The 15,403-nt window shown below is 49.0% G+C and overlaps 1 protein-coding gene across 1 annotated transcript; it reads left to right on the top strand.

Moving 5' to 3' along the window:
• Positions 1-113: 113 nt before the first annotated feature.
• cep131 (centrosomal protein 131) lies at positions 114-15,021 on the top strand. Its single transcript, XM_053414250.1, has 30 exons — positions 114-295; positions 2,162-2,358; positions 2,541-2,635; positions 4,128-4,239; positions 4,479-4,606; positions 5,008-5,112; positions 5,282-5,461; positions 5,559-5,670; positions 5,806-5,925; positions 6,261-6,456; positions 6,594-6,688; positions 6,770-6,898; positions 7,015-7,168; positions 7,280-7,374; positions 7,478-7,657; positions 7,769-7,960; positions 8,092-8,229; positions 8,317-8,442; positions 8,527-8,643; positions 8,848-8,877; positions 9,542-9,644; positions 11,141-11,342; positions 11,683-11,790; positions 12,277-12,394; positions 12,485-12,559; positions 12,983-13,125; positions 13,246-13,423; positions 13,513-13,709; positions 14,193-14,253; positions 14,335-15,021. The coding sequence occupies exons 2-30, from the start codon at positions 2,173-2,175 to the stop codon at positions 14,404-14,406; spliced, it is 3,747 nt and encodes a 1,248-aa protein (XP_053270225.1). The 5' UTR covers positions 114-295; positions 2,162-2,172; the 3' UTR covers positions 14,407-15,021.
• The last annotated feature ends 382 nt before the right edge of the window (positions 15,022-15,403 follow it).

Here is a 15,403-nt window from a genome sequence, read left to right as displayed (position 1 = left end):
GACCAATCGGAAGCACGGACGAAGGGACAAACTTCTTCCTCCGCCAATTGCAGGCGACGGGAGGCGGGGCCGAGTGGGTTTTCGCCACATGATGTTCCGCGTTATCAGGGATCGTCAGTTAGAGTCCAGCGACAGAACCGAGCGGAGTCAAAGAACTAACCCGATCTAGTTCAACTAAACTGGTTGAACTGGTTGAACTGGTTAACCTGACCCAGCTGATCTGGAGTCTGGAGCTACAGCCTCCCGGAGGAGACGAGCTGCCGCGGACCCGCGATGCTGCCGCTCCGCCTCTGAAGTGAGTTCTTCACGTCCCATCAGCTGTTGTGTTGTTTATCGAACAAACGTGGACTTGTGTCATCTGAAGAACTGAGTGTGTCTCTAACAGCAGCTCGTGTTAGCCCCCCCCCCCTCCCTCCCTCCCAGCGGGGCTCAGGGGCTGAGCCGAGGCAGGGATTCGAACCCTCATCGGGACAGATCGCGGTCCAGTCTCGTGTCACGTCAGGAGTCCTGTTAGAGACTCGTGTGTCTGAATTCACTGATGTTTACATTCAGCTCCTGGGTCGGAACCGGGTGACGTGCTGGTCACCTCATACACAGCTAGCTAGCTAGCAGGTGCTGCATGCTAACGTAGCTCAACACAGCTCTGTGTGTTTCCACTGCTTCTCCTGCAAGTAACGGTCTTTAATTCACCTGTCGTCATCCACAGGCTCGTTCCCTGTAGTGGGCAGTGAGCTAGCAGAGCTAACAGAGCTAACAGGGCTAGCAGGGCTAACAGTTGTGTTAGATTGTTGTTTCCAGGAGCTGTGAACCTTGTGTTTGTGTTTTCACTCCTTAGCAACAGCGACAGAGCTGTGGTTAGTTATCTCACAGCCTCAGCAACACTAACCAGCTAAACCAGTGACTCACATGGTTACCAGTGAGCTGGTAAAGCACAGGAAAGTGATGTCATAAGATATTAGCTCCTTCATTAGTCCTCCTCTGTGCAAATACACTGTGTTACAGCTTTAAAGAGGAAATATTCAAATACAAACCCAGTAAAGGTTATAAATCAGTTGAAAAATACAATGTAAACACAAGTAACTACACAAAGAATAGAGATGTGTACAATATACACATTACTCAGTGTTGTTATCGTCACCCTCTTAAACTAATGGCCCAGGTGATGGCCTGATTCTTGCAGTCTGGTGGATGATGACATCGTCTCTCAGGCTGAAGTTATCCCTAACTGTTTTGTGTTCAGTAGTACTGTGCATGTTGTCACACTCCATTTGTGTGTGTGCCCTGCCACAAGGTATTTCTGTGTTGGTAGTACCCCTTGTTTCCCTGCAAGCTGCACACACATGCATTGTGGTTCTGATAAACACAACAGTCACTCCCCACTTTGATCTCCTTGAGTTCTGGATGGTCTTTGATCTCCCCTTCGAAGCACTCCTCACAGGATGAGGTCTAGTCTGGATCGCTTATGACATCATGATTATCAGATATATCCTCTGCATGGTGTGGATATGTCTGTTTGGCATCTTCAACAACATCAACGGGAGTGTTTAAGGTCTTGTCTGCTCCCTCTGAAGCAGAGTCTGGTCATTTTCAGTGGATGAGGCCGGATCACTGTCAAGTTCATCTCCTACAAATTTGTAGAGTCACAAATGTCTGATCATTCTGAAAAACCTTCCTTACCTTGTGGTCACTTGTATTAAAGGGGATATATTATGAAAATTCCACTTTTGTAGGGCTTCTACACGTTAATTTGGGTATCTGGCATGTCTACTGTTCCAAAAAGTCTGGATAAAAACAACTCCCGTGATTTGTTGTGGTTCCTCTATGTAAGAAACGATACTCTAGAGTGCGTCCAATGGGATTACGACCCGAATCGACGTCATAGTCTGTCTACATGGTATAGCCCACTAGGGGTGCACAACAAGCTGCCTCTAGACATTTTCATTAAATCAAAACACAAAAGGAAAAGAGGATCCTTTGTAATTTTTTTGTCATACACATCATTTCTAGCTGTTAGATAACAATATGGTATTCCAATCTTTCTTAAATTAGATCTTGTATTGTGGAAAAAAATTGACAAAAGCTGTAGATGAAAGTGGCCGTTATTCCCTGTGTTGCTGTGGTTGAACCTTCTGAATCTCCATCCTATTGTCCTCCACTCCAGGTTTTCAAAGGATGCATAAAACACGCAGCCCCTCCTCCATCCCGACAGGTGTCTCCAGAGATGCTTTGGACCTCAGCTTGTCGGGCTCCCAGCTCTCAGTGTCCAGGAGGCCCAGCAGCGCGTCGCCTGGGAAGTGCTTCTCCCGCTCCGTGTCGGTCTCCGTGGCTGGTGACAGCCGAGGGAAACGCAACACCCTGGTGAGCCGGGGCCACGTGTGTGCTCCTGTGCCGGCAGCAGAGCAGAGCTGCAGATCATCTATGAGTGTTTAGATAATCCCTTCAAGATGCAGGAATGAGAGGAATCATTACTGTCTTCTCAGTCTTAGTTTCCCCCTGATATGAAGAGTAAAATTCTTTTAACAACCTTTTTAAATCCACAGAGTGATGTCAGCTTCGGAAGCTCCCGCTCCATCAAGAACCTGCGGCGCTCCAACAGCACCACGCAGGTCAACCAGCAGGCCAGCACCAGTCTCAGGTCTGAACACATCACACAGTAACCAGCTCACCACAAGTGTTGTATTGACAATCAATATGTCCTCTTATTTCTTGGGGTCAAACCTTTTTCCTCATTCATTATCACTGACATGGACACATGCTCTGCAGAGGCCCAGCTGAGCCGTGCTCCTAAGCTTCAGTTAAATCACCAGATGACCTTTAGAGCAGCAGCGTGTCTCTGAAATATGAAGGTCATGTTTTTGGAAATGACAGAAAAGAATGTGTGAATCTTAGATGATCTGAGCCAGAGCGTCCGAAGCAGTGCTCGTGTTACCAGGACAAATCTTTGTTGTAAAGGGAGCTCTCTGAACCAGGCTGTTGCTCTTCAGTGAGCAGCAGCTGGCCGCCCCGGAGCTGCAGCCGGTCAGACAATGAGAGCTGTGGACGCCAGCTTCTGCTTGATAAAGAGCGAGGGAAGCTGGGCGCCTGTTGCTAGGGTCGGGGGGGGGGGGGCAGGCACTTGCTTTGTCCCAGGTTAGAGGGGGGAGGGCCCAGGACCTCTGGGTCAGGTTACCCCCTCCACTAGGAGCCAGAGAAAGGAGAAGTGTGCACGCTCTGGTTCTATTGTCCGGCAGCTGCCGCCATTACCCCCCCGCCCTCTCTGCCTCTCAGGATGCAGCGCAGAGGGGCTTTAAATTTAAAGACATTCTGAATACCCCCAATGCCCCCCCGTCCGTCCACAGTCTCAGACTTTAGGGGGGCGTTGGGGGGGTCACTCACCACCCTGCTCCTCACCACTGCCTCCCCCTCTCCCTGTGCATCTCTCTCTTGCAAAGCATAAGTAGAGGAATGTGCTGCCTGAATAGTGTTGTCAGATTGCTTTACATTGGGCCAGCTGGCTTGATCCCCCCCGAATACTCACACACACACACACAATAATTTATATACTCACCCACAATACCCAGACAGACTCACCCTGCACAGCGCAGGAGGCTGCAGCACAGATAGCACCAGAGGCCAGACAGGAGGTCACCCTACATCTGTGCCTCATGATGGAGGCGCGGGAGTGTCAGGCTATTTGAAAGATGATCAGAGGCCATGGAGATCAACATATGGGTGCACGCTTTCACATGGAATCCACAGCAGAGTTCTCCCTGACACACCAGTCAGCTGCTGGGGTGAATTCCAGTGCCGGGGGGGAGATGAGACTGGTTTCTGCAGCTGTCAATACAACATTTAATCACAAAAGCTGCAACTAACCACGTCGACTCGAGCTCCCTGCTTTGTGTTGAGATGTTTAATTGTGTGTCGGGCTCTGCTAAGCCCTTGTTGTGGGAAACTGAGCCCTGAACATGCTGCTCCCCCACTTATAAGGATGCATTGGGTTATTTTCTTAGCCCACATATACCACATTTTTTCAGATTTCACCCTCCTCCTGTATAAATGGTTCTCAGATTTCAGTTTCCACCAGTGATTATTTGATTTACTAGTAAACCGGGTCCTGACCTGTGCTCTGCTGGTTTGCTCCTCAGTCAGGAGCCGAGCGAGGACTACTTGGCTCTGTTCGACAGCAGCTTGGAGGGACGCAAGAAACGCTCCAGCCTCAGCCGGGCCTCACCAGACGGAACCACATGGAACATCCTGGTATTGGTCATTTATATATATATATATATATATATATATGCTGGCTATCATATTAAACTGTGTGGATAAGATATGAGGAAGATAACAAGACAATTTTATATCTTTAATTCAATTATTAAGAGATATAAAATTATCAATTATTGTCCGACCAGCTTAAATGAGGTATTTAAGCTTTAATAATCGAGCCGCCGACCTCCTGAGGCCTCATGTGCATTAACTCTATGTTTCATATCTTGAAGGACGACCAGCCCAGAGCTCTTCCTGTGCACTTGAGTCCTCGCAGCACCGGCAGCGTGGACTCTCCCATCAGCCTGAAGAAGAGAGCGCCGGGCATTGCTCTGGCCGCCAACTTCACCGCCAACAACAGGTGGGCAGCGTCTTTGACACGTCCCCCAGGTGGAAGAGGGACAAGTCCAGAACCAGCACAGGAACTACCTGCACTGCTGCATTCTGGACCTCTGCCTGCTTCTCGTGTTTCATACCTGTGGATCACTGCAGCTGATAATGCCTTCAGGAATTCCACCCACACACTCTGACATTTTTTCACGTAAATGTCAGAAAACCGTGTGGGCTGACTTTGTAATATGATGAGAATCTGTGTCACAGCACGTACAGTGTCGGTTACTGTAATGCCTGGAGGGGGGTGAGGTGAGAAAAGATGGCAGTGGCATTCTCAATGCTTAAAACTGATACCCACACATGAGGGACTTCCATGGGTTTGTGAATCATGTCCTGCAGGGTGTCATTGTGCCTTTCTGTTTTCCCCAGGAGCAACAAGGGAGCTGTGGGGAACTCTGTCACCACCATCTTACACAACAACTATTCTGAGAAGCCGCTCACGCCAAAGAGCTCCAACCAGAAGCCGTCCTTTAAGTATGTTGTGCACTCAGCATAATCGGATGCCTGTCGTGGTTTTAGAGATTTTTTTATTAATATGGCCAAATGTACCATAACGGAAAAAAAGCCTTCTGCTGCATTCATGAGAAAGTTCTTCTGTTCTGTTGGTTTTTTATCTCATCTGATTGTGTATGTCTTCTCTCAGTAACATCCTGAAAGCCACAGCAAACGATGAAGTGTCCCTGGAGAACGGCTCCCTCACCAAGTCCCAGAAGAATTTCTCCTCAACATCTTTAAGTTCCAACAACAGATCTCCGGTGTCGGTGCTCCACGGCAGCCCCGTCCTGCTCCGGAGGAAGGAGGTCACTGAGGAGGAGGCTGAACGGTTGGAACCCTTAATGATGTTCCTAACGAGTTGGCACTGTTTATGTTCTTTTGTTTAATTGTTCTGTGACTCACGGCGGTCCTCTGTGCATTTGAAGGTTTATTCAGCAGGTGAACCAGGCAGCAGTCACCATCCAGCGCTGGTACCGAGCCAAGAGACGACACTCGAACCAGGCAGCGCTCAGACGCATCCTCGCTGGTAAAAGAAAGGTATCCATCTGTCCTCAGGCTGCTGCACTCCTCACCTTTCATTCCACACAGTCTCAACTGGGTTTATCTCAGTGTTAACAGGACCTGTTTGTCTCCTGGTAGGAGTGGGAGGAGAGGGCGGAGGAGAGGGCGGAGGAGAGGGCGGAGGAGAGGGCGGAGGAGGACAGTCGCCTGGAGCAGCCGCAGAGACGGGACGAGGACAGGAAACGGATCCGTGAAGAGAAAGCTCGTCTGGCTCGTCTCGCTGCCATCCAGGTGCCCACCTCTGATTTACTGAGGAAGTTAGAAGACATCTTTTCAAAACTGATGCAATAGAGACGAGATGGCCACAGTTTTAATCCTCAGTCTGAGTCAAGCACCAAAAACAACGGACGTCACACTTCCCATAAAGCAGCTCAGGAGGTTTTTTGTTGGATAACATCTCTGAAATTGTCATGTTAGAAAAAAGATTCTAGTCCAAGTGCTGATTCTCCAGTGGTAATCAAATACATGTGGAACTTTTTGGTCATAATTAAAGAAAATAAACCAGACAGGCGTCACTTTATGGTCTATGACACTGTCCCCTGTCTCTCCCTGGTGGTGTGGTACAGGAACTGCAGCAGAAACGGGCCCAGCGGGTTACAGAGGTGCAGCAAGCGGCCAAGCAGGAGCCTGAGAACCAGAGGCCGACCAGTGGAGTTGGGAGGAAGAAACCACCCAAGATTTCTCTTACCAATACAAGTCCAGCGGCCTCGCCGAGCAACCACAGCCCTGTGTCGCCCCCTGGTGTCAAAGCCAAAAATACAGGTGTGTTCTTCTCTGGGGGCTTTGGACTTCACACTGTACAGTATCACCTGTGTTTAAATATCCACGATCGTCTTATTACATCTTTAAATTGATAAAAATCCATTGTTTCTGACCTCCTGGTGGTTCTGTTTCCACAGGCTCCAATTTGAACATTGTGGCTGACGCAGGTGAACTGAGCTTCAGAGCCATTTCTCCTGCTCCGTCCAATCCCAGGGGCTCTCAGTGTTCCCAGGTAAACAGTTATTTAAACCTAATGCTTTACAATCACAAACTCCATCCCACTCCTGATATTAAAAACCTCTTTCTCTTGTAGGAGCAGGAGGACAGAGCAGAGGAGGATATTTGTCCGGAGCAGCAGAACCAGGAGAACGACAGGAAACTGGTCCGTAAAGAGAAAGCTCGTCTGGCCCGGCTCGCTGCCGTGCAGGTCATCCCGGCTGATGTACGTACTGAGCAGTAAATTCTAAAGTCAGGGTTCAACAGCTCCTTCTAAAGCAAATCAATCACGTCACACTTTTGAGCTGTGTTGTAATGTCTCCCTCTGGTGGTGTGGTGCAGGAGCTGCCACAGAGAAGAACCCAGCGAGTGGCAGAGGGGGAAAGCCTGAAGCCGGTCGGTGTGATCGGACGCAGGAATCAGACCAACAGAAGTCCGGCCTCGCCGAGCAACCTCAGCCCGATGTCCCCACCAGACATCAAAACCAAGAACACAGGTCGGAACGCCATGAGCTCAACGCCACAAACATCTTCATGTGCAGTTGAGGTTACTAATAACTGATGTGAGAGAATCCTGTAATAAACATGCTGGTCAAATGTTTCCATAGACACCAATTTGAATGTGGAAACCGACATAACAGAACTCAGCTTCAGAGCCGTTTCCCCGTCCTTCTCCAATCGCAGAGGTTCTCAGTGTTCCCAGGTACGTTATTATAAACTGAAATGATCAAAGTTACCCACCAGTAATTAAATCAGTTTTTCTTTTTGGCCCTATGTTAAACATATGTGTGATGACCTTACTGTAGGAGGCTCTGCAGAGGTCTGTGAGTGTGGAGGAGCAGCGTCAGGGAGCTCCGTCCAGCAGAGCTCAGTCTAAGACGACGCTCAACGAGCTGCTGGACACTCTGAAGCTGCTGGAGGACGAGCCTGAGAGGCCGGCCCAGCCCAAGAGCTACCACAAGGAGAAGTACGCCTGGATAGATGAGGTCAGTCTCAAGGTTCTGAGGTGTGAAGAGCTTGTCTTCAGTCTGAGGGTTTTCATCACCGAATAAATCAGCAATAAACAAACCTGCCCTCTTTCTGTCTCTCTTCTGAAGGACGGAGACTCCATCTCTCTGACCACTGACAACCTGGAGCGCCACAGGCAGCTGAGCCACCACCCCGCTCTGCCAGACGGGGGCGCCCTGCTCTCTGAGGCCAAGCTGCAGAGCATCATGAGCTTCCTGGACGAGATGGAGAAGTCTGAGCAGGAGAGACCTCGCTCGGTCACCTCAGGATCCCACAGAGAGGTCAGGGGCTGCAGCAGCACAGCGACTCTTCATCCCTGCTGTGTATCAGTGTGTCCCCATCCCAGTAACATCTATTCTCCATTTATAAAGTAAAATAACCCCTCGTGCTGACTCTGCCTGTGTGTTCTCAGGCTGTGTTGTCTGAGGAGGAGCTGGTCGCCGTCGAGCAGGCGTCGGCCCCCCCCGCCGAAGTCACCAGCCCCATGATGAGAATCAAGCTGGAGCTGGAGGAGAAGAAACGCACCGTGCACATGCTGCAGGCCGCGCTGGTGAGGAGCTCCACCACCTCCCAGGGATTCTCCTGTGAGTGACTTTGAGTGGAGGTTTGTTTATCTTCTCTGTGTTGTGTGCGTCAGGCCCAGCAGAGGGAGCTGACGCTGAGACTGGTGAATGAGACGGAGAAGGAGCTGAACAGGAACCTCCATCTCCAGAAGGAACAACACGAGGCCACCATCCAGAGACACCTCACCTTCATTGATCAGGTACATGCAGTGGAATCTCAGCTGTCACATGTCTCCTCACTCGCTTCATCTCCCTCTGACTGTGGATTGTGATCTGCTCCTCAGCTGATCAACGATAAGAAGTCCCTGAGTGAGCGCTGTGAGGGAGTGGTGGGCGAGCTGAAGCTGGTGGATCAGAAGTACACCAAGCAGATCGCACAGATGCAGGAGCAGCATGAAATGGTGAGATGGAGGATTAACACCAGTGATTTAATGTTTCCCTGAAGACTCAAACAGCTCCGGCCGCTCTGCCTCTGCTTTGCTTTGTGTGTCTTGCTTTCTTGCTGTGTTGCCTTTGTTTAACCGTCTATTCTCTGTTTTTTCTCTTCCTCCTCTTCGCTGTCTTCCTCTGTCCCCGTCGGTTTGTCTTTATTTTCTTGGCCTTAGGTTTGGCAAATTCTGGGTCCCTTGTGCCAGGTAACTTTGTTTTATTTTCCTCTCACCCGTTCATCCATCGATTCGATCATCTCTCTCATTCTACCACTTCTTTCTTCATTTCATTTATCCCACACAAAACCTCTCGGACAGTGTGTCTGCATGTGAGTCCCCTCGGCCTTTTTCTCATCTCTAGGTTTAGATATACAGCTTTCAGTGTTTTATCTTATTCTGTAAATTGTCTTGTCTCCACTCTCCTCTTCCTCTTGTTTCCTTTGTGGTGTTTCTCAATTTGATATTTGATCTTTTGACAAACTCAACTTACCCTTGAATATGTCCTTGTTATGGTGTGAGAGCTGAATCTGGGACGACATCCAGTCCATCAGTCTCTGCTCTCACCTTTCACCATCACTTAGAATGTTCTGTGACTTAACAACCAGCAGCAGAGTAGATGTACTACTTCCTGTTTGTACCACATGACCTGTGAAACATGAAAGGTCACATGATACGTGTTTCCTGCTGTGTTAGTGTGGATGTAGCCTGTGTTATGATGTAAACATTTCATCTCTACAAAACACCTCTCTTGTTTTAAATGATATGAGTGCTGGTGTATTTGTTCTCCTCATGACTTCACGTCACTGTGACACCGCCTCACCACTATAACGTACCCCCCCCCCCCCCCCCCACACCTTCACTCCCTCTACAGGAGATCAAGAAGTTAAAGGACCTGATGAGCACCACGGAGAAAATACGGCGGGAGAAATGGATCGACGAGAAAACCAGGAAGATTAAAGAGATCACTGTGAAAGGTAGTGAAGCCTCCGGGATTGAAACTTTTATTTCCAACAGAATCCTCCAACATACGTCAGTGATTCAGCATCATTCTATCCCCTCATTGTGGTGATACATTTGTCCCTTTAGTATTTTCATGCTGGAACAGTTTTTCTCAAAGCAACTCCCTGAAACTCGATGTGTTTATTGTTACTGTGATGAGCTGATTCCATCAAATGTCCCGGTCAGTTGTCAGGATGCGGTGGTGACATGTTTGTACAGTCACACCTCTGGAGATTTAGAATTGTTTGTATTTGTCTACAGCCCTTTGACCAGCTCCAGGGTGTGATTGTCTTCAAACAAAGTTTAGATGTGACTCAGAGGTCAGAGGTTAAGAACCAGCACCAGGCGGAGAGTGGAGCGCTGGTAGGAAGTGTCTAGAACGAGCGATGGGATGTGTAGGAACCTTGAAGGGCAATCGAGTGAAGAGGAATGTGACGGCATGCTTGAGGTCGGAGGCAGATGATTACAGAGTGGTGTAGAAAGTTTCTGAATGTTAGAAAGAAAGAGAAGAAGGAAAGGAGGGAGCAGGGAAGAAGGAATGTGAATAGAAAACTTTTATAGGATTAGGAAAGCAGAGCTGGGACAGAGCGGGTGGTAGGAGGGTTCGAGGGGGCACCAGGCATGTGACCAGAGCTGTGTCAGAAGCCAGATGGGTTGAGGCTGGTCAGATCCAGAGGCCTGCGACAGAACACATCCAACTCAACACGGAGAGTCACACACATGTAGAAAGAAGCTGTCTTCCTCTCAGGAGCTGACACGTCCCTGGACATGCAGCTCTTTCCTGTTTCCTCACCTGGACACTGAATGGAAATTTGTGAAGCTCCTCTCACAGACACACAAAGTCTTTGTGGATAAGATTTCAGTTCCAAAAGGTCCAATGCTTGAGTGAGTGAGGGCTGAAACCAGAGAACCTCTAACCCTGGAAGTGAAGCCTGTTACTGAGGTGCAGCACGATGTGAGAGACCTTGTTCTGATGTGACTCTAAAAGCCTTTAGGTAACACCTGCTAGCACAATGTATTTATTCTCTTGTCTCTATTTATTTCCCCCTCATCTTCCTGTGAGCATGTTTATTTCCACCAGAATCCTCCAACACACATCAGTGATTCAGCATTGAGGATTCAAATGTTTAGTTTCTTGGCAGAGCTGAAAAACTGTCATGGTGAGACTTTATAAGTACGCCCTCTTTTTAAAGATGGATTGATTATAGTACGTTGGGTTTTTTCTGACATGAAAAGTTGTCTGAGCCACAATGTGAAGGTTCATATGAAGTGTGATAATGTGATGCAGCGTAATGGGGAACACAGAGGACACTATACTAGATATTTCAGAACACATGTCAGAAATGTTTGTATTTCCACCAATATGTGGACCAAAAAATGAAAACTGTCTTACAGGAATCTGATTCATGAAAATACAAATTGATCATTTAAAAAAAAAAAACACGTCTCTTCTCTGCTCCTCTGCTCACAGGTCTGGAGCCGGAGATCCAGAAGCTGATCTCTAAACACAAACAGGAGCTGAAGAAGCTGCGGACGCTCCACGAGTCGGAGCTGCTCCGGGCGGACGACCAGGTGGCCCAGCGCGTCCTCCGCCAGTGTGAGGAGCTCCGCCTGCAGCTGGAGAAGGAGAAGGAGGAGCAGTGCCAGAGAGAGAGGGAGCTCGCCAAGCAGAGGTGGGCAGGTCACATCCTTGTCACGCACACTGGCCTCCTCTGCCTTTCTGTGTTTGCGTCATATAATTAAAATGTTCCATACCTTCATCACATCCAAGCAAACAATCTGACGGTCAGTCTGAAGCAGCCTTTGTTGAGCCTAATGTCCTCAGACCTGAGTGACATGGCCTTCACTCTTCTGTTGATTCAACAATCTTCATCAAGCAATGAAAACAGGAAAGAGAGAGACGGAGAAGAGTTAATGACTCCAGCCCATTAAAGGCTGTTAGCGGGTATTCGTTAATGAGTCCCTTGTTTGTGTGATCTGCCCATGTGTCCTGATGGTGTTTGTTTGGGTCAGGTATGAGAAGCAGCTTCAGGAGGAGGAGCTGTCCCTCCAGCAGCAGAGGAGGCGTCTCTCCAAGGAGGTGTCCGACGAGAAGGAGAGGTTGGCCCAGCTGTCTGCTCGGTGAGGTCAAAGGTCATCCGTCCATCTCCCTCTCTCTGTAATGAGAACCTGAAGAAACAAAGAAAACGAGATCTCACGGAAACTGGTTTATTATGAATTCTGCTCAGAACTGATCTTTTTAAATTTTGAAAATATGTCTCTCCGGCAATCCTGCAGGAAATAGAAGAAAACACTTTTTTTAATTTTTAAAGTAAATAAATCAGCATGACCCAGTGTTAACCAAAGGTAAAACATTGGAATATATAAGTTTTATGTGTATATTCAGATTCATAAATGAGCTGTTAAATAATATGTTTCCCTGTGAAACTTATGATTGTCTGTCTCATTCTGCAAAATTTAGTAAATAACAGTGAACTGAATATATCCTGGAATGTTTTCATGTTCCAAAGGGTCCTGAGTGAATCACCTGTATTTAACAGATGAGCTACAGTTGATAAGTGTTGTGCTTCTCAATTTTCACGGCTCTTCTCTGTGTTTGTCTCGCAGGCAGCGAGTGGAGCTGGAGGATCTGAAGCGGCAGCTGGAGGAGAACAGTTCTCTGGCTGCACGAGTGCTCAGAGAAGAGCTGGACAAAACCCGGCAGGAGCAGGAGAGGAGGCACCAGGTGAGGAGTGTGGACGGTGCAGAGGAACAAGAGCTTCAGGCAGATGTCAGGTCTGCAGCCCATTAACAGAGTGTGTGTGTGTGTGAACAGGTGGAGATGAAGGCATTACAAAACCAACTGGGCATGGACCGGCAAACCTGGGAAGGAAACTACAAGAAAAAAGAGGTTTGTTGATCCCTGGCATGAGTCTGTGCAGCCTGTCCAAAGCTTTTCTGATGTAACTCAGTAGCTCCTCTCGTGTTCAGAGTCACGTGAGTCAGACCAGGTCAATGTGACGTGTTGCTCTCACAGGCCCCTGTAGGCATCTGGCTGGATTCTTCATTCTTGTGTCAGGGGAAAGGTTTCAAATACAAGCGGTGAAATTGGCAGAAATTGGCCAAACATTTTCCATTTCATGTTGGGACTTCATTACATTTGCAGCTTTGTGGAGTGAGAGCGACTTGTGTCCTGCAACTCTCTTAGAGGAAACTGTGATGGTGGAGATCCACTGAGGAAGAACCGAGATACTTCTGCTCACAGATGTTTGTTGATAAGTAAAGAATTAAATCATCCTCCAGAACCGTTACATGTGTCTCTGTGTGTCTGTAGGAGGCGTGGCTTCTGAGCCGCGAGCGCGAGCTCAAAGACGCGCTGCGACGAGAACGCGACAAAGAGATCGAACTGGCCATCTGCACGCTGGAGGACGAAACCAGCAAGGACAAGGAGGCGTGTGAGAGGGCAGCTGACAACAGGTGAGTGTGTTCAAAGACAGCTTTCCACGTCCTCTGTCTATTCCCAATGTCACATGCTTCTTTTTCTGTTTGCAAGTCCTGGCTGTGTGTGAATAGAGGCTCTCTGCTCTGTGTTCTCAGGGTGAAGCGTTTGGGTGAGAAATACGAGGCCGAGCTCCGGGAGCTGCAGCGCTCGGAGAGGACGGCTGTGGAGAAACAACAGGAGCTGAGGAGGCAGCAGGCGGACACGGAGGGAGAGCTGATCCGACTGCAGGCCCTGCTCAGACAGAAAGAACAGGAGATGGAGGACATCACACAGGTAAAGAGAGAATCCCGGTCATTTGTAAATTGAAATGTTTAAATACAAAACAGATTGCGACTTGGAATTCATCTGCCTCGTCTCCACAGACCAGGGACAAGCTGTCGGACGAGCGCCGCTGCCTGGCAGATGTGATCAGGCAGGAGTTCGCTGACCGGCTGGTGCAGACGGAGGAGGAGAACCGCCGGATGAAAGTGGAGGTGTCAGAGGTCAGGGCCAGGCAGCGGGTGGAGGTGGAGAGGGTGACCAGGGAGAAGGAGGAGGAGCTGGCTGAAGTCCATCAACGGTAAGATGAAGGGCGAGAACATCATGACTTTAAAAATAGGGTTTATTTAAAGTTTTAATCAGTGAATCAGAAGCAGAAGACAATCTGAAGTCTTCTGTGTGAGGAAGAAAAGACGAACTCAGGAAGGACGTCAGTGTTCAGAAGTGATGTCGGTCAACTGGCTCTTTACAGTCCTCTGTCTGAGGTGTGAGCAGGAATGTTGGCACCCGATTTAAAAGTCACAGTTCAACAGGAACAAAAGGTGGAAACTCAAGCTCTCCACTTTCTAAGAGAGTGAGTTGAATGGAGCTTTGGAGGAATCCTGAAAAAGACCTGATTTAAATCTACACGGAATTAAATGTGGCTCTAAAAGCTTGTGTTGTACGAGGAAGAGGAAGAGGAGGAGGAGCAACATGTGAAATAAGGGATTTCTCTTCTTCACCCACAGCTCATGTCTGAAAACAGCCTATAACCTGATTAACGCCTTTTCTCATGCTTTTCCAGAGTGAAGTCGGCCATCTTGAGGAAGGAGGAGACGGTCAGTAACCTTCGGAAGCAGCACGAGGTGAGAGGCTGAATTCTCTCAGTCACAACGTCTCTGATACCAAAACACAGCGTCTCTAAATATCACCCACTCCTCTTACAGGCTGCTCTGAAGAGGGCGGATCACCTGGAGGCCCTGTGGGAACAGCAGAGGAAGCAGCTGCTGGAGAAGTGACTGACAGGAGGACCAGGCTCTTACCCGTGTGGTCGTCTCCCCTCCGCTCTCAGCCTCAACCATTGTGTCGCCCCTGCCTGATGCTTTCTAGTTTTTAACATGCAAGACTGAACCTGTGAAACTTCAGAGGGTTGAACAAGTGACTGAACCTTGTCCTACCTCATATGCAAACTATAAAATGGGGAAGTGCTCTGGGTTAGGGTACAGCCCCCCCCCCCCCCCCCGCCTCCCTGTCAGGCATGAAGGAACGTTTTCTGTTAGAATTTCCATAATTCAAATTCCATTGTCCAGGTGGAACCAGATAGAGATACTACAGAGGGATTGACTCCTCGTTCTTCTTCTTCCCTGTACCGAGGAGGACTGCTGCATTTTCTTACTGACTGAACTACTACCCCCCCCCCCCCACACCCCCACACCCCCTCTGTCTGCGGTCGGTGGGAGCAGGAACGCCTCCATGTTCCACACAGAGCTGCCACGGAGAACAGTTCCAGATGTTTCTGAATCCAGCCCAGGCCTGCCCCGGTGTGAGGGGTGGGGGGGCGCTCAGCTGAGGGGACCATGGACTCACATAGTGTCTGCATCACAGCTACACTATCTACTAATGCCTGGAACAAGTCAAGCTCTTAGTGCCCCCCCCCTTAATGTGTTGAGTCATGTGTTTTGTCCCAGTGCCCCCCCCCCCCCCCCCCCCCCCCCCAACCTGGAGACAAGTGCTAATTACAGGATCTATAACCTCCCCCCCCCTCCTCCACAGCCCTGTGACCAGCTCCAGGTTGTTTATGTCTTCAAACAAAGTTTAGATGTGACTCAGAGGTCAGAGGTTAAGAACCAGCACCAGGCGGAGAGTGGAGCGCTGGTAGGAAGTGTCTAGAACGAGCGATGGGATGTGTAGGAGCCTTGAAGGGCAATCGAGTGAAGAGGAATGTGACGGCATGCTTGAGGTCGGAGGCAGATGATTACAGAGTGGTGTAGAAAGTTTCTGAATGTTAGAAAGAAA

Source organism: Pleuronectes platessa, chromosome 21 (genome assembly GCF_947347685.1).
Source record: "Pleuronectes platessa chromosome 21, fPlePla1.1, whole genome shotgun sequence".
Classification (NCBI taxonomy): domain Eukaryota; kingdom Metazoa; phylum Chordata; class Actinopteri; order Pleuronectiformes; family Pleuronectidae; genus Pleuronectes; species Pleuronectes platessa.
The sequence above is the reverse complement of the archived record's forward strand: the minus strand, read 5'-3'. Positions and strand labels throughout refer to the sequence as shown.